This window comes from Eleutherodactylus coqui, chromosome 4 (assembly GCF_035609145.1).
Source record: "Eleutherodactylus coqui strain aEleCoq1 chromosome 4, aEleCoq1.hap1, whole genome shotgun sequence".
Taxonomy (NCBI): Eukaryota; Metazoa; Chordata; class Amphibia; order Anura; family Eleutherodactylidae; genus Eleutherodactylus; species Eleutherodactylus coqui.
In genome coordinates, this window is record NC_089840.1 from 242843844 (window position 1) to 242869474 (window position 25631).

The 25631-nt window shown below is 43.4% G+C and overlaps 1 protein-coding gene across 1 annotated transcript in view; it reads left to right on the forward strand.

Moving 5' to 3' along the window:
* The window catches only part of LOC136626666 (alpha-2-macroglobulin-like), a 109400-nt gene extending 84524 nt beyond the window's left edge, over positions 1 to 24876 (forward strand). The window contains exons 29-36 of the mRNA XM_066601684.1: positions 1200 to 1381; positions 2719 to 2934; positions 3073 to 3200; positions 4259 to 4349; positions 15213 to 15281; positions 20403 to 20505; positions 23448 to 23489; positions 24747 to 24876. Coding sequence (XP_066457781.1) covers positions 1200 to 1381; positions 2719 to 2934; positions 3073 to 3200; positions 4259 to 4349; positions 15213 to 15281; positions 20403 to 20505; positions 23448 to 23489; positions 24747 to 24772 — 857 coding nt within the window. The 3' untranslated portion in view covers positions 24773 to 24876. The remainder of the gene's footprint in view (positions 1 to 1199; positions 1382 to 2718; positions 2935 to 3072; positions 3201 to 4258; positions 4350 to 15212; positions 15282 to 20402; positions 20506 to 23447; positions 23490 to 24746) is intronic.
* Positions 24877 to 25631: the final 755 nt, after the last annotated feature.

Here is a 25631-nt window from a genome sequence, read left to right on the forward strand (position 1 = left end):
GCAAGCTGGACGGAAAGCAGTTGGACTCCATTATAGTTAATAGGGTCCACCCAGTGCTGTTTGGTTCCAACCAGAGACTGAACCATTCGGCTGCGGGAAGTCCCATTTTCTGCTCCCCGTACGAAGCAGGAAAGCAGAATCCCCAGCATAGTGCTTTCTCCAAATTTAACACAAACTGCCACTTTAAATTACTACCACAATCTCAGAATTGTTCAACCCCTGAATAAAATCCTTCAGAAAAGCACGCATATGCAAATGATGTGTTATCTGAAGCACACCCAATGCAACTAAAGGCCCTTTTACACACAACGATTTAGCTCAAACTTCGGCCAAACGGTCAAAAATGAGCGATAATCCTTAGATGTAAACGCAGGCATCATGCACTTTTTGTTTAAACTATGGATTTTAGCTCTGCATAAAATCCATTGTTCAAGCTGCTAAAGGACTGAACAAATACATTCCATTCCAGCTGAGAGCTGCCCCTGATTGGTCCCTGCGCTGAGCCAATCAGAGGCAGCACTCACTCACCCATTCATGAATTCATGAATGGGTGAGTGAGAGCTGCCTCTGATTGGTGAGGCTGTGACCAATCAGAGGCAGCTCATTCAGCAGGCGGGGATTTTAAATCCCCGGCTGCTGAATACTACTCAGAGCAGTTTAGGAGAACTGCCGGCCGGCCGCGGCTGAACTCCGTTTGCCGGGACAAGGTGAGTATATATTTTTTTTTACTTTTTACACATTTCTGGATGAATTTCAGGGAAGGGCTTATATTTTTAAGCCCTTCCCGAAAATTCATCATGCCATCGCCGGCAGCCCATTGCTTTCAATGGAGCCGGCTGTATTGCCGGCTTCATTGAATTCAATGGGCAAACATCATCCTTCTCTGCCACAGCTGTTACAGCTGTGGCAGAGGAGAATGATTTGTCTAGTATATGTTCTCAATGGGGTCGGCGCTGCTGCCGCCGGCCCCATTGAGCGCATATAGAGAAGAGAACAGGAATCGCAGATCGCAGATAGGTGCGATCTGCGATTTCTGTTCTACAATTTATCGGACGAGCGCATAAAAAACACTCATGTGTCCGATACCATTGCAAAGCAATGGTTTTATAAAATCGCACATCGCATGCGCAGGTCGCACGGAAAATCGCCCGTGCAACTGTAATTTTTTTTAAATTTATTGTCATTTTTTTTATAAATAGAAGGATTAAAGCACTGGGAAACTGCCACATTCAGGGATGGAAAAGTTGACACAGCCTCATATGTTGTTCTGGCCCTGTTGTCTGAGAAAATAACAACTATTAAGAATCTGGGCGATTGTGGGGATATCGTTCGCTGGATGCTGACACAGCAACGTTCATGGGGTGGCTTCCGTTATTGTCAGGTACCTAATTTACCAACTCAGCCAGCTATCTTTTTCCTCTGTGACTATCACTATAAATATAAATCCTTCATTGCACATTCTCAGTGACTTTTTCCATAAAGGAGAAGAATTAGGCCACTGTCTCACAGGACACTTTTTACCATGATTGTACCGGAACGCCGCACTAACCACGGTACAATGCTGCCATTGATTTCAATAGTGCCTCGCAGACCAGTGCTTGAATGCGGTGCTTCTAACGCCATCATTTTTTAGAGCTGACTGCTCTATTTTCACGCATTTTAGCACTTTTTAAAGCACCTCATCATCCATCACAGTGATAGGGTGCATTAAAAAACGCTGAAACATGCATTAGAAATCGCTGCGCGAAATCACAGTAAAATGCCGCAGATTTGCACTGTGTTTTCTAAACGCATCTGTGAGAGCAGCCTTAGGGCTCCCACACACTTGTGTTTTTTTAACGCTGGATATCACTGCGTTTTTTTAACACGATTGTCAATGGGACTTTCTGATGTTAAAAACGCATCACAAGTTTGTGCTTTGCGATTTTTGTGCGATGCGTTTTTTAACATTACAAAGTCCAATTGACAATTGCGTAAAAACACGCAAGTGGGTACGGGCCCTAGGCCTCATGTCCACGGGGCAATTATATTTTGCAAATCCACGCGTGAAAAAAACGCAAATCCGAATCCCATAGGAAAGCATTGACCATCCGCAGTTAATTAAATAGCCGCGGGTGTTATTTTAAGTGATTTGCGGATTTCACCCATGTGGAAAAAAAAAGTGACATGCTCCATTTTAGTGCAGATCACGTATGCAGGAGCAATTGGTCTGAAAAAAGGAGACAATTATAGTGCATCTGCAGCAGAAATCTGCTCGGACCTGATTCTCCCCGTGGACATGAGTCCTTAGGGTGGTTTCGCACATGACGGAAAACTCTTCAACAGAAAATTTCAAAAATCTCATGATGGACGTACAGATTTTACTGCAGATTTGCAATGGATTTTTTTGCGGATTCCACACGGCCCCATTGTAGCCTATGAGACCATACATATGCACAATTTTTTCACACAGACCAATCGTCCATGTGAAAAAGATTGTGGTGTGTTCTGTTCTCATCTGTTTTCACAAATCTGCCTTCGACGGACATCCAGGTGGCCCTCATACACCTTATGTTTGTTGACCAACCCCGCAGAAATCAGCGGCTTCAGATGGGTTTCATCTGATATATTTGTGCACTAAAGTAATTAGGTTTGAAATTCTAATAATAATAATCTTTATTTGTATAGCGTCTTTTTTCAATTGGCTCTTTTCTCTTTATTTTGTCGCGGGTTCTGTAGGATAAAACCATGGCTCTTCAAGCTCTGACTAAATATGCCAAAGCCATCAGGAACATGAGGGGAGATTCAACAGTAACAATTACTTCAAAGTCTGGCTTCCAGAAGATAATTCATGTGGACAAGAGGAACAATCTTCTTGTACAAACAGTTGACCTTCCAGAAGTCCCTGGAGAATATACCATTAAAGTTAGAGGGGATGGCTTCGTCTATGTGCAGGTAGAAAAGGCTAATTCATTTTGTATTAAAAAATAAAATACATATTGCTTACTGAGCTGTGGAATCATATTGCTGGAAACTGATAATGATTTTCTATAAAAATGTTTGATTCTTCATAGTTTATCCTTTTGTTCGCAGTCACATTTACATTACTATGCACTACCTGACCGCACGGAAAAAGGACACTTTTCCTTCAACGTAAGCACTGAGCCCTCTACCAGCTCCCATGCCTCTCAGAAAAAGTTTAATGTGCATATGGATGTCAGGTGAGTTTAAAGATGCCAGGAATTATGACTGCTCTTACAAATCGGGTCAGTGTGCTGTACAGCCAAGAATGGCGCAACAAAACTGCATGCAGTTTAATTGCAAAATGCCATATTTAAATAAAAGATGCACATCTAAAAAATCCTTTGCAAAACCAGAGAAACGCGCAGTGAAACCGAGATGGGAATTAATCTGTTAAGGACATGGCCTATTTTGGCCATGAGGTCGGAACGATTTTTGTGTACCCCCACTATTGCAGTGGGAGGCCAGTTATCGGTAATAGCTGGCTCCCTTTGCGGGATGGCACAGGCTCAGCTTCTGATCCTGTGCCATCCACATGACATACGTTTATGTCCTGTTGTGTTAAGTACACCGCAGCCAGGATGTACATTTACATCCTGAGGCACTAAGGGGTTAAAAAAAGTTTTCAGCGCCTCTGATCACTGAGATTCCAACTGCATGAACTGCCATGATCCTCACAAGGAAAGAACTATAGTGCTATTTAGGATAATGGGGATATGCTACAGTTCCGTTCACAGCAGGTGACTCTGGAGTGCCACTATTAACATTAGCTCACTTCACTTCTTTTTCTGGATCATGGGTGACCCCAGAGGTTGGTAGGAAATATCCTAATTATATGTTGTAACATTACAAGAAGGCAGTACCCATTTAATAGGTTTATGTAATCAAAACAGGAAGCATTATAGAAGGGCTTCCCTTCTTGAGACCACCTTCTATGAGCCAGAACCTATATATGCTAAGTGGTGTGTTTCCTCCACATCCATGTATTATATAATTGATTATTTGTTCAAATGGCTATCATATAATACTACATTTCACTAGCAGAGGGGTGCAATGTCCACACTGGTCATCAAAGCGGATGTCTTTTTAAAGGGGTTATCTTGCTAAGATGGTCCCTTTTATGTGCAAATCTAGGAAGCCTTGCATGCGTGTATTGTGCAAAATAAAGCAAATATTGTCCTGTAACCCTAGAAGGTTCTGAGACTATTCTTTTTCTCAGTCTTATTCCCATAATCTTTCTTTTTGATTTTTATTTTAGATATTCGGGAAAACTAGAAGAGACCAATATGGCTATGATTGTGGTGGATCATGTGTCAGGATATGTTCCAGATAAGAAAAGTGTAGAAAAGGTGAGAAACATGACTAAAGGGCTAATTATTCGGCTCTGAAGGGGATACATATTTGCATATGGGTAATAAGAAGAATATTGTTCTATAGTTAAAGGTGTTTTCCAAAGAAAATACTATTGATGACCTTTCCTCATTGATTTCAGTGAGAGCTGCGCCTGCAATTACAAGCGCCAGCCACTTAGCAGGGGGTCGAGCAGCGGCTTAAACTCCAACCCCTGTGTATCCAGGCACTGACAGCTGGTACCTGATCAGCTGATTGGCCAGGGTCCCGAGGGGGGACTCTAGCTGATCAGCTTTCATGACGTATATTGAGGACAGGTCATCAATAATATTTGTGTCTGGAAAACCTCTTTGATGCTAACCTTTATACTGTCATGTCCACCCACAACGTGCTGGATCCGTAACACGCAGATCTCGTACAAATGTACACAAACTATGTTAACCCCTTAACGACCAGCCCATAGTGTTTTTACGTCCTCCCGAAGTGGGCTTTATTCTCTGAGGACGTAAAAACGTGTCCTGCAGAGAAAAAAGCCCCTTGGCACCCCGGCATTGCGATCGGCACCCCGGCATTGCGATCGGCGCTATCCGATGGATAGCGCCGACCGCAAAAAAGTAAATAAAAGTGCAAAAAAAGTTGAAGATTCAGCTGGCCTGATGGATCGGATCCATCGGGGAAGCTGAAATTTCTCACCGAGGTCCGTCGCACTGCTCCCAGCTCTCCCGATGCTCCAGGCCCCGTAGCCGTCCTTCTGCGCATGCGCGCCAGGCGGCATTACGTCAGCCGCATGCGCAGAAGGCCCGGCGTCGCGGGAAATTTAAAATCTCCTGGCTCTCGACTCCTGTAGGTAGCCGGGAGGCAGGAGATGTCCGCGGGGACCGCGGTGAGTGGTCCCCGGTACCATGATCGCCGTTATCCAATGGATAACGGCGATCGCGGAAAAGTAAAGAAAAGTGTAAAAAAAGAAAAGCTTCACCTCCCCTCATGGATTGGATCCATGAGGGGAGGTGAAAATACTCACCCCGCTTCCTCCATGTCCTCCGGCCGGTCTCCGGACCCCCCGCTGGCTTCTGCGCATGCGCCGATGTGGCGCGCATGCGCAGAAGGCCGGCGAGCCCGGCAAATTCAAAATCTCCCTGCACCCGGCTGTCACAGTTAGCCGAGTGCAGGGAGATATGACTGGGGACCGCTGTATGCGGTTTCCAGTGATATGATCACCGTTATCCATCAGATAACGGTGATCATATAAAGTTAAAAAGTAAAAAAAAAAGAAAAAAGTTAAAAGTTTAAAAAGTTAAAGTTTCATCTCCCCTTACAGATCGTATCCGTAAGGGGGGATGTAATTACGTACCCAAGGTCCACGGATTTGTTCCCTGATGGGATGTTCATCCGCGGACCTTACCCCAGCTTTGGCGCATGCGCCCGTCAGCATGATGGTGGACGCATGCGCAAAAGTGAAATATTGCCCAAGAAATGTAAAATCTCCCTGCTCCTGGCTACCAAAGGTAGCCAAGAGCCTGGAGATGTCACGGGGAGCTGCGGTATGCGGTTACTGGTCACGTGATCGCCGTTATACAATGCATAATGGCGATCACGTAAAAGTTCTTTAAAAAGTGACAGTTTCATCTCCCCTCACCGATGCGATCGGTAAGAGGAGATGAAACATCTTCTCGGAGGCTTCCACATTTGAATCCAGATGCGATTATCCTCCATGGACCCTTCTGGCTGCTGCACATGTGCCCGCCGGCAAAATGCCGGACACATTCGCAGCAGCCGGGGAGCCCAGGAAATTTTAAGTCTCCTTGTTCCCAGCGACCAACGGTCGCTGAGTGCTTGGAGCAGTGACCGGCGGCCTTGTTGAGCGGTCCCCGGTCACGTGATAAAGTAGCGATCTAACATTAGGCCGGTCACACAAGACCGGAGAGGATTTACGGGATCTGCATGCGCTTGATCAGCGGTAATCCACGGATCAATCTCATGCATTGGATTACACAATTCCCCCCAGTTAGTGGGTCGGAATTACGGAATCCACTCGCAGAAAGAGAACACGGCATGCTATATTTTACCGCGGATATCCGCGACCTAGAGCCCATTGTGCTCTATGACCGCGGATATACCCGCAGCCCATATGCAAACACATTGTGTACGGGCTGCGGGTACCCGGGTCATCTCTAAGCGACGGCGCGGGAAATAAAAACAAACAACGGTGTACTGCGCATGACCGCCTGTGTGAATAGACAGTTATGCGCAGTACATTACGTGGCCGTACGCAGGGTCACAGCCGGGCTCACAGTTGGAATCCACTGCGGGCCTCCGCAAGCGGATTCTGCATACGGCTGTGTGAGCCCGGCGTTATGCAGACCACTACCTGTAATCCGTAATTTACAAGAAGCCCCGGGAACGCTCGCCTTCATGCAGTTCCAGGAGCAGCTTGTTGAGCGCCTTCTCTGTGAGACCGCTGCACCGCAGCAAGATCACAAAGCCTCACAGCGCCACTTTTTACACCCCATCCCTGCCGCTGAGGTCACAAAATACCCCCCAAAAAGCATGAGAGGAGGGGGGATACACGGTTTTCTTGCCCCATGTGCCCAACCCAACCAGCCTCCGTAATTACCCCTCTCTTCGGACATAAAACGTAGTTTATATTATTACCTTTATCTAATATTTAGGGAATGCCAAAAAATGGGGATGGCGGGGGATTATTTTTAGGAAGTAAATTTTTTTTCTGTATAAGTGGGCAATGGGGCCTGGAATTTATTCAGTTCTGCCCTGAAATCCAGCGGGCATTCCCTCCATTATGGGCCTAGCCATGTGTCCTGTAAGTAGATTAGGGCAACAATGGGTATGTTTCTGAACACGGGACAAACGGGGGTATCCATTTTGGGGTGAAAGTCTTCATTACTATGTACACTGTACAAAAAAAACAGTTTTTAAATTGACAAAATTGCCAAAAAAATGAAAATCGTAATTTTTTCCTTCTGCTTTGCTTAGATTCATTCAAATACTGTGGGGTCAAAATACGCAGTACACCCCTAGATTAATTTGTTAAGGGGTCTAGTTTTCAAAATGGGGTCATTTGTGGGGGTTCTCTATCGTTTTGGCCGCTCAAGGGCTCTACAAGTGTGCAATGGGGACTAAATCTCCTTCAAGCAAAATTTCTGTTCCGAAAGCCACCGGTTGCTCCTTTCATTTTGGGCCACATTGTGCATACAGACGTAATACTAGGACCACAATGGGTATGTTTCTGAGCACAGGACAAACAGGGGTACCCATTTTGTGGTGCAAGTCTTCATTTATATATGTGTTGTACAAAAAAAACTGCTTTTGAAATGACAGAATTACCAAAAAAATGAAAATCGTTATTTTTTTCCTTCGGCTTGGCTTAGATTCATTCAAAAACTGTGAAGTCAAAAAAGTCATCGTACCCCTAGATAAATTCGTTAAGGGGTCTACTTTTCAAAATGGGGTCACTTGTGGGCGTTCTCCATCGTTTTGGTCACTCGATGGCTCTACAAGTGTGCAATAGGGCCTAAATCTCCTTCTAGCAAAATTTCTGTTCCGAAAACCAACGGTTGCTCCTTTCATTTTGGGCCCCATTGTGTATACAGACGTAATACACGGGACAGACAGGCGTATCCATTCTGGGGTGCAAATCCTCATTTTCATGTGTACAATAGAAAAAATTCCTGTCTTTAAAATGACATATTTGCAAAAATATGAAATTTTAGTTTTTCTCTTCTAAATTGCATTGACTCCTAAAAAAAAAACTGGGGGGTTAAAATACTCATGACACCCCTTAGTGAATACGTTAAGGGGTGTAGTTTTTAAAATGCGGTCATTTGTGGGGGTATCTATCATTTTGACTCCTATGAGCCTTTCCAATCTTGGCTTGGTGTAGGAAAACAAAGTGTCCCTTAAAATGCTGAAAAGTAATGTTAAATTTGTACGTCTCCTAAATGGTTAAAAAAACGAAAGTTTTTCCAATGTGCACCCAAAATAAAGTAAACGGATGGAAATATAAATCTTTGCAAAAATTTCTATATTATGTTTTAACATATTTGAGATATTGCAGTTGGAAATGTGAAAAAATGATGATTTTTTTCAAAATTTTCCCAATTTTGGCGCTTTTAATAAATAAACACAGATTCTATCGGTCTTTTTTTTCCGCCTAAATGAAGTACAACATGTGGCGAAAAAACAATGTCAGAATCGCATGGATATGCAAAACCTTTCTGGTGTTTTTCCATGCTAAATTGACACGTGTCAGATTTGCAAAATTTGGCCTGGTCATTAAGGCGCAAACAGGCTTGGTCACTAAGGGGTTAAAACAATTATAAACTATAAAATGGAAACTCTTTTCCTATCTAACTAACCTCAGGGACAGGGACATGCTTAGACGCAGGCAATTCACCCTGACAAGGACGTACCTGACCTCATACCTAGGCCCTTAGTTAACCCTATGTGGGACAGGGAAATAACATAAGAAACACAATAGAAAAGAAACACAAACTTGACTTTGAGATGCAGCAGGCAAATGATAGATCCAGGACCAAGCTCTGACTTAGACAACAGTCAGAGCAAGACTGAAGATTCAACAGCAATGCAGTCCAGAACCAGCCAGACTAAATAGCCCTGATGAGTATCCACAGGTGCGGCTAAGTATGTCTCACATAATACAACACCCACCAGTGTCAAAAGATGGAGAACCCCCTGCAAAACCTGCACCAGACTATCAGGAAGGCAGCAATCCAAGAACTGCCACAACAGAAACATTATCCTTCATCCAATGAATCATCTGGAAAATTGACATCCACAGCAACCAACCAGATTTCAGCCTTTTTTTAGGTTAAGGTTTATCATGAAATAAGTAATTTGATTAGATGCTATAGACAATAACAATAATAATAAAGCCAACTTTATTACATGTTTCCACACTGATTTTTTCCACAGCGTGTGGATGAGATTTTCAAAATCTCATCCACTTTGCTACTACAGGTACTGTAAATTCCACAGCAAATCCGCACGGTGTAGTAATAGTGACCCCCTATATCGGTGGCCCCAGTAGTAATAGTGACCCCTACATTGGTGGCCCCAGTAGTAATAGTGTCCCATATATTGGTGGCCCCAGTAGTAATAGTGACCCCTGTCTTTGTGGCTCCAGTAATAATAGTGTCCCATATATTGATGGCCCTAGTAGTATTAGTGTCCCCTATATTAGTGGCCCCAGTAGTAATAGTGACCCCCTATTGCGGGCCAAGTAGTAGTGGTGTTCTCCTATATCGGCCCCAGTAGTAATAGGCTCCCTCAGTGTGGCCCCAGTAGTAATAGTGACACCTATATTGGCCCCAGTAGTAATAGTGACCTATTTTGTGGCCCGAGTGGTAATAGGCTCCCACATTGCGGCCCCAGTAGTGATAGCGCCCCCATTACCACCCCCTAGTAGTAATAGCGACCTCCATGGCCACCCTAATAGTGATAGGGTCCCCCATTGTGGCCCCAGCAATAATAGTGACCCCTATATTGGTGGCCCAGGTAGTAATGGTGTCCCCTATATTGGTGGCCCCTGTAGTAATATTGACCCCCTATATTAGTGGCTCCAGTAGTAATAGTGTTCCCCTATATTGGTTCCAGTAGTAATAGGCTCCCCCATTGCGGACCCAGTAGTTATAGCGTCCCCTATATTGGCCCAAGTAGTAATAGTGACCCCTATATTGGCCCCAGTAGTAATAGTGACCCCTATTGCAGTCCCAGTAGAAATAGGCTCCCCCATTGCTGCACCAGTAGTGATAGTGCCCCTCATTGTGGTCCCACTATAGGGAGGTCACTATTACTACTGGGGCCACCAATATAGGGGACACTATTACTACTGGGGCCACAATGGAGGACTCTATTACTACTGGAGCCCTGACGCACACCCTAAATGAATAAAACTTTTGTTTCAAAATGGCTGAAAAAGTTTGGGAATCACTGGTTTATACCAAGGACTGTGACTGTAACAAGGCGGTCCTCTCTGCATCTAGAGGAAAGAAGGTTTCTACACCGGCATAGAAGGGGGTTCTTTACTGTAAGCGCAGTGAGACTTTGGAACTTCCTGCCTGAGGATGTGATGATGATGAACTCGATAAAAAAAATTTTGAGATGCCTGGACACCTTTCTTAAGCCATACAAAATTACATATTATAATAACTAATTATTGTATATACTCGAGTATAAGCCTAGTTTTTCAGCACATGTTTTTATGCTGAAAAGCCCCCCTTGGCTTATACTCGAGTGAGGTAAAAAAAAAACCCTGCAATATTCACCTCCCAGCCGGCGTCTGTGTCCCCGGCGGAGCGGCAAGCTGCTTGAGAATTCTCCAGGCTCGACTTTGAATTTCCCCAACGTCAGCGCTGTGTAAGTAAGCGCTGTGATTGGATCGAGTGCCAGCCAATCACAGCCAGTGCTCAATCATTCACAAACATTCAGTGAATGTCATCACTGAATGGCTGTGATTAGTTTATAGAGTTCCGGCTGTGATTTGCTGGCACTCGATCCAATCACAGCGCTTACTTACACAGCACTGACGGCGGGGGAATTCAAAGCCGAGCAGGGAGATGACAGCAGGGAGAATTCTCAAGTAGCTTGTCACACAGCCGAGGAGATTATTGCACCAGGGACAAAGATGTCGGCTGGTAGGGGAGTATTGCATTTTTTCTTTACCTAGTATATACTCGAGTATAGCTAGGCTTATACTCGAGTCAATAAGTTTTACCAGTTTTTTGTGGTGAAACTTACTGACTCGGCTTATACTTGGGTCGGCTAATACTCGAGTATATACGGTACTTCAGAAGAGTCAGTGATTCAGGGATTATTGTGATTGCCAGATTGGATTCAGGAAGAATTTTTTTCCCTTTTAAATTGGATTTTTTTCCTTCCTCTGGATCAACATTGGAGGGCAAATAGGCTGAACTGGATGAACGTTACTCTTTTGTCGGTGTAAAATACTATGTAAATATTACAATAGCCACAGAGTAACAGTACAAGCACATTCTAAGGGTACTTTTATGGTAATAAGTTTTTAAGGGTACTGGTAATAAGTTTTACCAGTTTTTTGTGGTGAAACTTACTGACTCGGTTTATACTTGGGTCGGCTAATACTCGAGTATATACGGTACTTCAGAAGAGTCAGTGATTCAGGGATTATTGTGATTGCCAGATTGGATTCAGGAAGAATTTTTTTCCCTTTTAAATTGGATTTTTTTCCTTCCTCTGGATCAACATTGGAGGGCAAATAGGCTGAACTGGATGAACGTTACTCTTTTGTCGGTGTAACATACTATGTAAATATTGCAATAGCCACAGAGTAACAGTGCAAGCACATTCTAAGGGTACTTTTCCATGGGTCAACAGTCACCCAAATAATCGCTCAAAAGAGTGATACAGTGTACAGATTTCACATAGTAACAACAATTTGCACTCAAGTACTGGAACTGTGAAAGCTGTTTGCATGGAAGTTCAGCAAGAAGAAAACAAAATCCAGTAATTAAATATATTACAAAGTCTATTAACATCCAATATCTCACTGAAACCTCCACTCCAAGAAAGTATAGGTCTTCTTTATGAAGTGTAATACTATTCTCACATTTGGAAAATATGTAAAATGAAACATATGCAACCCTTCTAACATTAATGCAAAAAGTAACAAAATATTCTGAATTCCGATATAATTCAGCCTGTTGAGAAATGTCAAGTTTAACCAAAGAGGAAAACTGGTGGAGAATTTCTGATTAATTGCACATCCATGCCAATTTTTCCTAAAATTCTTGTTAAAAATATGGAGGACCTTCATACACATGGGATCTGTTTTCAATTCAAATATGTCATGTAACTCCTGTAATCTCATTTATATACAAAATATGTTGTTGTTGGAAACTCTAATAATTCTATATAAAAACTGATTCTTAAAAGCTTTAAAGATTTTTGGTCACTATTATTTCCGTTTGATACTCTTCAAGAACTGATATTTACATGAAATGTCATACATAGTAACATAGTAACATAGTATGTAAGGCCGAATGAAGACATTGTCCATCTAGTCCAGCCTGTCTATCCTACTGTGTTGATCCAGAGGAAGGCAAAAAACCCCAGGGCCAGAAGCCAATTAGCCCTTTTGGGGGAAAAATTCCTTCCCGACTCCCTAATGGCAATCAGACTGTTCCCTGGATCAACCCCTAATAGTTCCTACCTGCCTGTATACCAGGATTGACCCTTAACCTAATATTTATATCCTGTAATATACTTCTCCAGAAAGACATCAAGTCCCCTTTTAAACTCCTCTATCGATTTTGCCATCACCACTTCCTCCGGTAGAGAGTTCCACAGTCTAACTGCTCTTACAGTAAAGAACCCCTTTCTATGTTGGTGATGAAACCTACTTTCCTCTAATCGTAGCGGATGTCCTCTTGTTACCGTCGTGGTCCTGGGTGTAAACAGATCGCGGGAGAGATCCATGTGTTGTCCCCTCATGTACTTATACATGGTTATTTGGTCGCCTCTTAACCTTCTTTTTTCTAGAGTAAATAGTCCCAATTTGGATAGCCTCTGTGGGTATTCCAGTCCCGTCATTCCATGTATTAGTTTAGTTGCCCTTCTTTGAACCCCTTCAAGCACTGTGACATCTTTCCTGAGCACCGGTGTCCAGAATTGTACGCAGTATTCCATGTGAGGCCTGACAAGTGCCTTATATAATGGAAGGATGATGTTCTCGTCCTTCGCCCCTATACCTCTTTTAATGCACCCCAAGACTTTATTTGCCTTTGCAGCAGCTGACTGGCATTGGTTACTCCAGTTTAGTCTATTATCCACTAATACCCCCAGATCCTTTTCCATATCACTTTTCCCCAGCGGTACCCCATTAAGTGAATATTTGTGACATCCGTTCCTCTTGCCCATGTGCATAGTCTTACATTTTTCAACATTGAACTTCATTTGCCATTTTTCTGCCCAAGCCCCCATCTTATCCAGGTCCGTTTGTAGCCGCACATTGTCCTCCGTTGCATTAATTATATTGTATAATTTTGTGTCATCTGCAAATATTGATATTTTGCTGTGCAGCCCCTCTATCAGGTCATTAATAAATATGTTGAACAGAGTGGGGCCTAATACTGAACCCTGTGGCACCCCGCTAGCGACTGTGGTCCAATCAGAGTACGAACCATTTATTACCACCCTCTGCTTTCTATCGTTGAGCCAATTTTTTACCCACTTACACACGTTTTCGCCCAGTCCGAGCTGCCTCATTTTGTATATTAGCCTATTATGTGGCACGGTGTCAAAGGCTTTAGAGAAGTCCAGATATACGAGATCAATAGACTCTCCCAGGTCCAGCTTAGAGCTTACTTCATTGTAGAAACTGATCAGATTTGTCTGACATGAGCGACCCTTCATGAATCCATGCTGGTGAGGAGTTATTCCCTTAATCTCCTTGAGGTACTCATCGATGGCGTCTCTCAGAATCCCCTCGAAAATTTTTCCCGTTACTGAAGTGAGACTTACTGGCCTGTAGTTACCAGGCTCACTTTTGCTCCCTTTTTTGTAAATTGGAACCACGTTGGCAATGCGCCAGTCCAATGGTACTACTCCGGTCTTGATAGTGTCTAGAAATATTAGGTATAGCGGCCTAGCTATCTCGTCACTTAGTTCCTTTAGTATCCTTGGGTGTAATCCATCTGGGCCCGGTGATTTATCAATTTTAGTTTTCTTTAGACGCTTCCGCACCTCCTCCTGCGTTAGGTATGAGATATTTTGTAAGGGGTTCGTTTTATTCCCCTGCATCTCGTGTGGCATTTCCTTTTCTTTGGTGAACACACTTGAGAAGAAGCTGTTTAGTAGATTTGCTTTCCCTTCGTCATCATCAATGATTTCTCCTGCATTGTTTTTTAAAGGGCCAGCGCTCTCCCTGCAAATTTTTTTGCTGTTTATGTAGTTGAAAAATAGCTTCGGGTTGTTTCTGCTCTCTTTTGCGATCCGTCTTTCTGCTTCCTCCTTGGCAGTTTTGATCGTATCTTTGCATATTTTGTTTTTTTCCCTGTATGATTTTAGCGCTTCTTCGCTGCCTTCTTGCTTTAGTAGTTTGAACGCTTTCTTCTTTTCGTTTATTGCCCCTCGTACAGTCTTGTCGAGCCACATTGGTTTCCTTTTAGTTGAGTTTCTTTTATTTTTAAAGGGAATGAACTGCTCACATGAGGCGATTAGGATCCTTTTGAACTTTTCCCATTTTTCCTCCGTACTGATATTTTTGAGGATGTTGTCCCAATTAATGTTACCGATAGTAGTTCTAAGCTCATCAAATTTTGCTTTACTAAAATTTAGTTTCTTTGTCTCTCCCTGATAAGGCTTCCTATTGATTGACAGTTGGAAGTTGATTATATTGTGGTCGCTGTTCCCCAAGTGCCCCTCAACCTGTACCCCCTTTATTCGGTCCGGTTTGTTAGTTAGCACTAGGTCCAGAATGGCCCTCCCTCTTGTTGGTTCCTGCACAAGTTGGTTCAGGTAATTGTCTTTAATTACTCTCAAGAACTTATCACCCCTGTGAGATTTGCAGGTTTCGTTCTCCCATGTTATATCTGGGTAATTAAAGTCCCCCATGATAATTACTTCGTTTCGTTTTGACACCTCTTCTATCTGCCTTAGTAGTAGGTCTTCAGTTTCTTCTGTTGCTTTTGGTGGTCGATAGAAGACCCCTATCAGGATTTTGTTATTTTTTCCTCCCTGTATTTCTACCCACAGAGATTCCACCTGTTCGTCTCCTACCCCTATATCCTCCCGTAGCCTCGGCTTCAAGTTCGATTTAACGTACAGACATATCCTCTTATTTTGGTTAGCTGAATGAACATAATCTGGTGGAAAGAACAGAAATATCAACGCAAAACATCACCATTTACTTGAGGAAGGTAAGACACAAAAGCACCTTATAAAAACAATTGGCATCAGATAGATTTGATAAATGAGGACCATCGTATCCAGCTTTTCCTGAACTTTTCTCACAAAAGCATATACAGTCTAACCACTTCCTTACTGCCTAATGTAAGTTTACATCAAGTGGTTGTAAAGGGTGTATGTAACTGGCTCGGGAGCCAAGCTATTGGCTGTTTCAGACAGCGGAAAGCCGCAGGTAACTGCTGCCGTCAGAGTTAGCTGTGATCGCAGCAGTTAACTGTGTAGATGCCGCCGTCAAAGCCGACCATGCTTCAAAACAGTCAACAGAAGAAGGGAACACCCCTTGCTGAACCCCATTGGCACCCACACGATGTGATCGGGTGGGTGATAATGAGTCCCAGGTCTGCCATGCACAGATGTCCATCAAACAGTGTTTATTAGGGAACATTAAAAATCACAATATATTGCAATAACAAAATATTGCAGCATATAGTACAGGCGACCAAACGATTGCAAGTTTAAGTCCCCTGTGGGGACTAAATAAAAGTGAAGACAAATATTTAATAAGGTGTTATTACCATTAAGAAAATATTAAAAGTTAAAAGAAAAACCTTTTTCCATGTTTCCAATAAATAATCTAAAACATTAAAAAAACACATATTTGCTATTTAAAAGTATGTAAGTATTTCTAAAAGTCCAAACTTCTAAAATATCACAATATTTAGATGATGTCTTCCATCTGCCCTGACCTGTGCTCTCAAGGAATTCCAATAGACAAAGGAGTGTCCTATCATCCAAGCAAGACATGCCTCAACTTCTAAGAAAAAAACTATGTTAACTTGTCACATAATGGAATTTTAAAAAGGAGAGGGGAGAGTAAAACACAATGTAAAAAAAAAACTGAGGAAAAATAATTAGAAAAAAAGAAGTCAGAAGGGTGGGTATCGTTTTCATCCAGTCTGTCCTTCCAAAAACTGAGGCCTCACATAAAGTCTATAATGCCTTCCAATTCTCATCAGCACTCTTTCAGGCAACCCCCTTCTATCAGCCTCCATCACTTCACCTATCCAAAAAAAGTGAAAATTGGTTTTCTGAAAAGGCAGACCAAGCTTCTGCAGCATCTCTTGCCTACCGTATATACCGGCGTATAAGACGACTTTTGAACCCCGAAAAATCTGCTCTGCAGTCGGGGGTCGTCTTATGCGCCGGTAATACAAAAAAAAAAAAGTGTAAAAAAAAAAAAATTATTACTCACCTCCCACGGCGTTCTGTCGCGCTCCGGCAGGATGTCGCTCGCTCCGGCAGGCTGTCGCTCGCTCCTCGTCCCCGGCGCAGCATAGCTTTCTGAATGCGGGGCTTGAAATCCCCGCTTCCAGAAAGCTAATACACACGCCGGCAGCCATGACAGCATTGAATGGCTGTGATTGGCTGAAGGCGCACGTGTTAGCAATCACACCCATTCAATGATGTCATTGAATAGTGTGATTGGCTGAAGCCACGTGTGCTTTAGCCAATCACAGCCATTCAATGATGTCATGGCTGCCGGCGTGTGTATTAGCTTTCTGGAAGCGGGGATTTCAAGCCCCGCATTCAGAAAGCTATGCTGCGGCGGGGACGAGGAGCAAGCGACAGCCTGCCGGAGCGAGCGACAGCCTGCCGGAGCGCGACAGAACGCCGTGGGAGGTGAGTAATGATTTTTTTTTTTTTTCTCCACTGTATACCGGCGTATAAGGTGACAGTTGGGGGGTCGTCTTATACGCCCCGTCGCCTTATACGCCGGTATATACGGTAACTAAAAAAAATTCTTCGTAAGATCTGGCATATTGAAAATTTTAGCACAGAATGTCAGACCAATCATACAACACTGAATAACTCTTCTAGAAATCTGTGAATAGCAATATCCAATCCAAAACAATATAACTGATAAAGAAAGACTATCCCAAGAGGATTGTGTGTAAACTGGCTAGTGGGCTACCTCCCCTATTACTGGTCTGTCTTACACAGCGTGCTGTCCAGCTAGTGTCCCTTCCATCGTTCTTCAACCTCAGAGCAGGCCCTGTGTCTCGTAGCAGCATAAGTGGAATTCTCTACCTCCTACTCCCCATACTTATCAGGGCTCAGATGCCTGGCTGCATCACTATTGGGTAGAACAGGTGATGCAGTCGCGGTGTTCCCATCTTGAGCTGCAGTTTAGAGAAGAGAGGTGAATTAGGCCACTCTTTCCCCTCACACGGGTTAGATCTGCAAATTTCTCCAACTTTGGCTACTGGCTAAGGAAAATATGTGCTGGCCAGCTTACATCAGAGGGTCCCAAAAGGGGCTCTTGAAACTGATTGAAAGGGGCTAAGCCTCTCTAGGTGCTTTCCTATGGGTTTCTTCACATTTGCAATGTTTTTCAGGTCTCGCGATATGCAAGCGACTTGTGAGGTTTTGCAGTCCGTTTCCCTATGGAGCTTTCCTCTCTGTTGCATCGCATCACACGAAAACGCAATTTTCGTGCGGTGCGATGCAACTTTGACAGTAGGAAATCCTAAACTAAGCCCTAGCTGCAGAAAAAAAAAAAAGGAATACATCACCTGGAAGCGCTGTCCGTGGCTCCGCTGTGTCTTCTTCCCCGTCCCCAGCACTGTTGTTCATCATCTTTTTTGGCGGGGAATTGAAAAATCCCCGTCTCCTGGAAGCGCTGCCTCTGATTGGCTGAGCTTTGTGATACTTAGCCAATCAGAGCCAGCCCGCGATGAACCAATCACAGCCATTCATTGAGCGCTGGCTCTGATTGGCTAAGCATCACAATGCTTAGCCAATCAGAGGCCGTGCTTCCTGGAGACGGGGATTTTTCAATCCCCGGCCAGAAGAGATGAAGAACAGTGTCGAGGACCGGGGAGAAGATGCAGCGAAGCCCCATACAGCACTTCTAAGGTGCTGTATTCTTCTTTTTTTTTCCTGCAACTATGGCTAATTTTCAGGGTAAGGCTTATATTTCAAGCCCCCCTGAAAATCCTTGCAAGTGGTGCTACAAAGTCGTTCACAGGAATATATATATATATATATATATATATATATATATATATATATATATATATATATACATACACACACATGTATATGTGCCCACCTAGATAAATTTAGTATATACATATCTCCCAACAGAGTATCACAAAATAATGCTTTTCTTTAAAAGCTAGTTATTAGAGATGAGCGAGCACCAAAATGCTCGGGTGCTCGTTACTCGGGACGAACTTTTCGCGATGCTCGAGGGTTCGTTTCGAGTAACGAACCCCATTGAAGTTAATGGGCGACCCGAGCATTTTTGTATATCGCCGATGCTCGCTAAGGTTTTCGTTTGTGAAAATCTGGGCAATTCAAGAAAGTGATGGGAACGACACAGCAACGGATAGGGCAGGCGAGGGGCTACATGTTGAGCTGCATCTCAAGTTCCCAGGTCCCACTATTAAGCCACAATAGCGGCAAGAGTAAACCCCCCCCCCCCCCCCCGCACTGTCAGCCTAAAGATCGTTCTCCTCTGCCATAGCTGTAACAGCTGTGGCAGAGAAGAACGATGTTTGCCCATTGAATTCAATGGAGCGGCAATACAGCAGGTTCCACTGAAAGCAATGGGCTGCCGGCGATCGCGGGATGAATTGTCGGGAAGGGCTTAAATATATAAGCCCTTCCCTGCAATTCATCCCGAAATGTGTTACAATAAAAATATATACCAGCGTATAAGGCGACGGGGCGTATAAGACGACCCCCCAACTGTCACCTTATACGCCGGGAATACAGTGGAGCAAAGAATAAAAATCATTACTCTCTTCTCCTGGCGTTCTGCGGCGCTCCTGCAGGCTGTCGCTCCCTCCTGGTCCCTGGCAGAGCATTGCTTTCTGGACGCAGGGCTTGAAATCCCCGCCTCCAGAAACACACGTGCCTTCAGCCAATCACAGCCATTCAATGACATCATTGTCATTGGCTGTGATTGGCTGAAGGCACGTGTGTTTCTGGAGGCGGGGATTTAAAGCCCTTCGTAGAGAAAGCAATGCTCTGCCGTGGACCAGGAGGGAGCGACAGCCTGCAGCAGCACCGCAGAACGCCAGGAGAAGTGAGTAATGATTTTTATTCTTTGCTCCACTGTATTCCCGGCGTATAAGGTGACAGTTGGGGGGTCGTCTTATACGCCCCGTCGCCTTATACGCCGGTATATATTTTTATTGTAACACATTTCTGGATGAATTGCAGGAAAGGGCTTATATATTTAAGCCCTTCCCAACAATTCATCCTGTGCTCGCCGGCAGCCCATTGCTTTCAGTGGAACCTGCTGTTTTGCCGGCTCCATTGAATTCAACGGACAAACATCGTTCTTCTCTGCCACAGCTGTTACAGCTGTGGAAGAGAAGAATGATTTGTCTTCTATATGTTCTCAATGGGGTCGGCGCTGCTGCCGCCGGCCCCATTGAGCGCATATAGAGAAGAGAACAGGAATCGCAGATCGCACATATGTGCGATCTGCGATTTCTATGGCCTAAGAAGGACCGTTGGGGTTCTTGAAGCCTAAAATAACTCCTAACGGTCTCCCTATAGCAGCAGCACTTTCCCTGATTTATGTCAGAATGCATCTGTGGCGAGCCGCGGGAGGGGCAGATTTTAATACTCGGGTGACACCTAATCTCGCCAGCCACTCACTGCAGGGGGGTGGTATAGGGCTTGAACGTTGCAGGGGGAAGTTGTAATGCCTTCCCTGTCTTTCTATTGGCCAGAAAAGCGCGCAAATTTCTCAGTGAAGAAAATGAAAGTAACCTGAACACCGCGTGGTACTCGTTACGAGTAACGAGCATCTCGAACACCCTAATACTCGAACGAGTATCAAGCTCGGAGGAGTATGCTCGCTCATCTCTACTAGTTATCTTATGTGATATATTTTGGTATATGCCGAGCCAAGAGGAAATTTAAGGAAGAAAATATCTGTACAAACTCAATGCAGATGTTTTCATTGGTTGCATTCAACTCCTAAACCTCAGTGTTACAAAGCACTTTTTAAAAATATCTTCTCTAAATACATTATCAGTGTGAACCTCTAGTTGATAGATCAATCTCTCTTATGTGTGAAGACATTTTATTCATTCTGTTCGGCTCTTTTGCAGCTCACTCATGACTCTGTAAGCCTTGCCTTTTCTATGGGCCGGGAAACTCATGTAGAGAATCTGCAGCCTGCTTATGCTGTAGTTCATGATTACTATGATCCAGGTATGTTTCCTGATTACTATGATCCAGGTATTTGTTGAAATAGAAAGCTATCCATGCATTATACATTGGATTTCTGAATTCTGTTCACCAGATTAAATGCTGTCACAATTAATTTAATTTAATTAGACCCTATACTGTTGAACTGGTAGTTCTATTTTTGTATACTCTTGTGAAATGTAGCTTTTATAGCCAGAGCCTATCTATCAGATACTTATACTGGATGGTGTGCCTCTTTCATATGGTATACAGCAAGTATCTACTGTCTACTACCGGTATATAGTGAATAATTATATCATTGACACACAAGATAGTGCCCACATAACAGTACAATATGTTCACTTACACACAGAGTTGTCAAAATAACAGTGCTATACAGGGTGAAAAATATTCTATACAGCATCTAAAGGGGTTTTATTCGAGTTTTTTTACCTTTTCGAAAACGGGCTCTCCATGCAGCAGCATGACAAACAGGAGAAGGTAGAGAAGAAAGAGAAGAATAAACAGAAGGAGAACATACAAACTCCATGCAGATGTTTTACATAGTCAGATGTGAATTTAGAACCCCAGCTCTACAAGGCAACAGTGCTAGCCCATGAGTCAACAAGCTTTTTCCTCCTCCTGGTTCTTCCTTCTTGATATTCTTCTTTATCTCCTGCTTCTTTTCATCATCCTTCTTTTCTCCTTCACTTTCTTCTGCTCCTTCTCCTCATGGTGGCTCAGTCATTAGCACTATTGCCTTATAGTGCCGGTATCCTATGTTAAAGTGTAACCAAGAACAACATCTGCATAGAATTTGTATGTTCTCTGTGTTTCGTCTTCTCCAGAGAATAAATTAGGAAGACCTTGCATAAGTTGTTAGCTGCTCTGGAGTTTTGGGTTCAAATCTGACCAAAAAGCAACATAGTATGTAAGGCTTTATTCACAAGAGCAAAATCTCCGCGATTAAATGCCAGCCGAAAATTGTGCCGATCTGATGTATTCCAATGCATCTATTCAGGTGGGCGATTTTTGGGGGTGTAAAATGGGTCGGCTGGAATAGATAGCACACACAGTGTGCATTCCAGCCGGCCGATTGCACGAGAGCCGGAAAAGATAGGTCTGGACTACAGATGAGCGAGCACGCTCGAATAAGTCAGTTTCTCGAGCAAGCCTCGCTCTTCTCGAGCAACTGCATTCTTGTCCGAGTGTGCTCGGGGGGGGGGGGGGGGAGGGTCGGCAGGGAATAGCGGGGGAGAGAGTGAGAGAGAGCTCTCTCTCTCTCCCACCCACCGCTGCCCGCTCACCCCCACCACCCCCCCGAGCACGCACGGACAAGAATGCAGTTACTCAAGAAGAGCGAGGCTTGCTCGAGTAACTGACTTATCTGAGCGTGCTCGCTCATCTCTAGTCTGGACCTATCTTTTGGGCGGAATATGTCAGCCGGTCCCATAGACTCCTATGGAAGCTGCCAGAAAAGGGGGGTAGGAAAGGAGTTTAGCAGCAAATCTGCTCAACTCCCTCTCCGCCCCTTGCCGACTGCTGGCAAAGGAAGGGGCAGGGCGCGAGATTAGCACACTAGCTCCTATCCCGTCCTGTCCCCTCCCTTTGCCAGCAGCCGAGAAAGGGATAGAGAGGGGAGGGAGTTTAGCAGAGCTAAACTCTCTCCCCCTGCCTGACAGTATTCGGGCTGCAACGTATATGTGCCGCACGCAACACATCTGAACAGGCATTTAAACAGGAAATTTGGTCGCGGCTGCCTCCCATTCATGCAATTTTTGGCCACGTTGCTGCCGTGACGCGTGTGGACGGAAATCGCATCGCCAATATGAAGGAGCCCTAAAGCTGAAAAGAGTTGTATCCACCTAGTTCAGCCTATTAACCCCCCAACCATCCCCCCGATGATCTAATTGATCCAGGGGAAAGCAAAAAAAAATCCTGAGTTAAAAGACAATTTTCCTCATTCTAGGGGGAAAAAATTCCTTCCTGACTCCAATCTAGCAATCAGGATAACTCCCAACCAACTCTTCTCAAGTTATCAGTGATTATAATATGACCAAGGACAAGATTTTTTTGTACTTTTTAAAAGCCCGTGCAGGATCTGTCTTTGATGAGACTTAAACCTAGGACCCCAGCACTGAAGGTTAACAGTGCTAACCAGTGAGCCACATTCAACACACAAACCCCCACCCCCCATTTCCCTTCAGGTCCACTTATATGTAGGGATGGATATCACAACGAATTATTGTAATGGCCAAAACAGATCCCATGTATTACTAGATGGGTATTTCTAATAAAGTGATCATTCAGTTTATATGTGCTGATTATGTGGGCACTGTGTTTGGTGTACTTTTATTTAGTACTGAATGCTTGTATTATATTGGCAGAGTACAATATAGCACAATTGTTTAGAGTGTATTATGACACTTCTACTTATTATTTTCTCCTATCCAAAGAATAGGGGGTCCTTATGCAGGGTCTGCTACTAATCATGATCCTGCCCTATCACCACAATATGTTTTTGGAAAGACTAGTTATACCATATTTACACAGGCAAGCAAGATATTTGTCAGAAAAAAATCAGATCAATATCCTGCTTGTAAATGTGATTTTAACTGTGTGATTGTGATGCATTTTGCTAGAAAAATGCATTTTTCAAGTGTGTGAAAGTCGCATTTAGTTTTAATAGTACAAACAAAAGCATGTCGCAATTGCATGCAAATAACATTTAGATGTGAGCGTAATGAATGAGTAAAATCACTCAAAAATAGGACATGAAATTTTGCTATCTCGGACTATTGGTCTGAGAAAAAAAAGATCCCCATTTGTGTATAAACACATAGAAAATAATGGACTATTCTTTGTGCGAGTTCCAACCAGATTGCAATCGTCATTGTAAATACGGCCTTATTTTGATTGAAATTCTGCTCCTGATTTATTAAATATATACATTATTTAAATTGCAGATGATCGTACTGTGGTTGATTATAGTGCCCCCTGCAGTTCAGGTAAGGAATAAGCCATGATTATTTTGTCTTTGGATTTAACCCTTAGGTGACATTCGACATACAGGTATGTTGCAGCTGCCAAGGTATTAGCGCAGACTATTGTACATGTACGTTGCTGAGCTAGTAGTGTCCTAGGTGAGACTTGGCTATAACTGACAACTGAACTCCTGCTGCAGCTACCAAAGCTATCAAAGCTAGCACTGATCCACGTAACTTAACCCCATCAATGCGACAGTGACATCTAAGGGATTTGAAGGTCATTCCACAAAAAGCAAGCTCCCACATATTGTCGTAGATGGGAAAAAATAATGTTTTTCTGAATATGGATTATGGTGACGAAAAAGTACTTTTTAAGCAAAAGCAGTAAAACATGAAAAAACTATTTACACTTATTGTCACCGTAATCATACTAACCCGCATAATAAAGTTAACATGATTTACACCATGCGTTAATGCAATAAAAATGAAATCTGTACAACAAAAATGTAATTACCCCCCCCCCAAAAAAAAATATTAATCCCTGATGTGCTCCACACAGTTTATATACACCCCAGATCATAAATTGACATAGCAGTAAATCCTCCCTCAAAATTCTACCACTTTTTATACCCCTAAATGAATACACTAAAGTGTGTTTCCAAATGGGAATAATTTTTAGGGGGGTTCCACAGTACTGGGTACTTCCAAGAATTATTTCAACACAATTTTTGATCCTTTCCTTCTGAGCCCTGGTGTGCATCCAAACAATTGTTTATATCTACGCATGGGACATTTCCATACACGGGAGAAACAAGTTTTAAGAACTACACTGTTATCAAACAAAGGGGTGAGGGATTTTTACGAGGGTCATTGGTGGTGGTGGTGGGGCAAATACCAGACCCTTCTGTCCTGAATTGCACCATAAAGGGGGGCAAGGATTATTTGATCTTCACTTTGAGGTCCCATCTCTTCTATGTACACCACTGAATTTCAGCATGATCATACTTTGTTCCCTCAAGTAATAAGCAGAATTGCTGTAGTCTGGTATCAGTGTGTGTCCTTCTTCGTATTGAGATAAGATAGTGGTTGCCAACAGTTATTTCATGTGAAATTAGGCACCACTTTTCTAAAGTATCAGGGTGGGTTTTATTAATCTAAATCAATTTTGCAGTCTGTATAATAAATAATAAAATGACCTATCAGGTCCCAGCTAGAATATTTCTGAAAGCTCTACAGAAATTTGTCTATTTGATCTACAAAATTCTTCTATTTTTATAGACTTTAAGAAAACAGAAAACTACTAATCATGAACCACTGAATGCACATTACACTGTGGCATCTACTCTATGGAGCAGATCTGGACAACTGTATAAAAAGAGGAAGAACATCTGGTTATATAAACCTTCAAATTCTGTGTCTTATAAATATGTGTCCTAACAGAAGTCTTGTCCTTTGTGTGACTTTTGTGTATTCGAATTAAGGAGCAAATAATGATCATGAATAGAGAAGAGCGAGCATACTCGCCCGAGCTTGATGCTCGTTCGAGTATTAGGGTACTCGAGATGATTGTTACTCGAGACGAGCACCATGCGGTACTCGAGTCAAATCCATTTCCTTCCCTGCATGTTTAATGCCATTTTCTGGCCAATAGACATGCAGGGAAGGCATTACAACTTCCTCCTGTGACGTTCCAGCCCTATCCCACCCCCCTGCAGTGAGTGGCTGGTGAGATCAAGTGACCGCAGAGTACTTAAAGCGGTCCCGCCCGCGGCTCGCCCCAGACACACACTGGGAGAGATTAGGGAGAGTGCTGCTGCTGCTGCTATAGTGAAAAAGTGTTAGTGTAGGTTCCTGTCTTCAAGAACCCCAATGGTCCTTCTTAGGCCCACATCTGACCGTGTGCATTACTGTTGTGACTGCTGGGAGCAGTTTTGCACCAAAATTTATTTTTCCTCATCTAGGGCTACCTCTGACCGTGTGCATTTTACAGGTTGTCTGGTGGGAGTTGTAGTGCATCACTATTTCACAGCCAGACCTTTTTGCAGCCTTCCGTATAATTTTTTTCTGCCTGCAGTTTGCGTTACATTATCGCTGTCAGCCTCCAACTGTACGCCAATAATTCCATAATTTCTTACACCGGTCTGTGTCTGCCATGAACTTAAC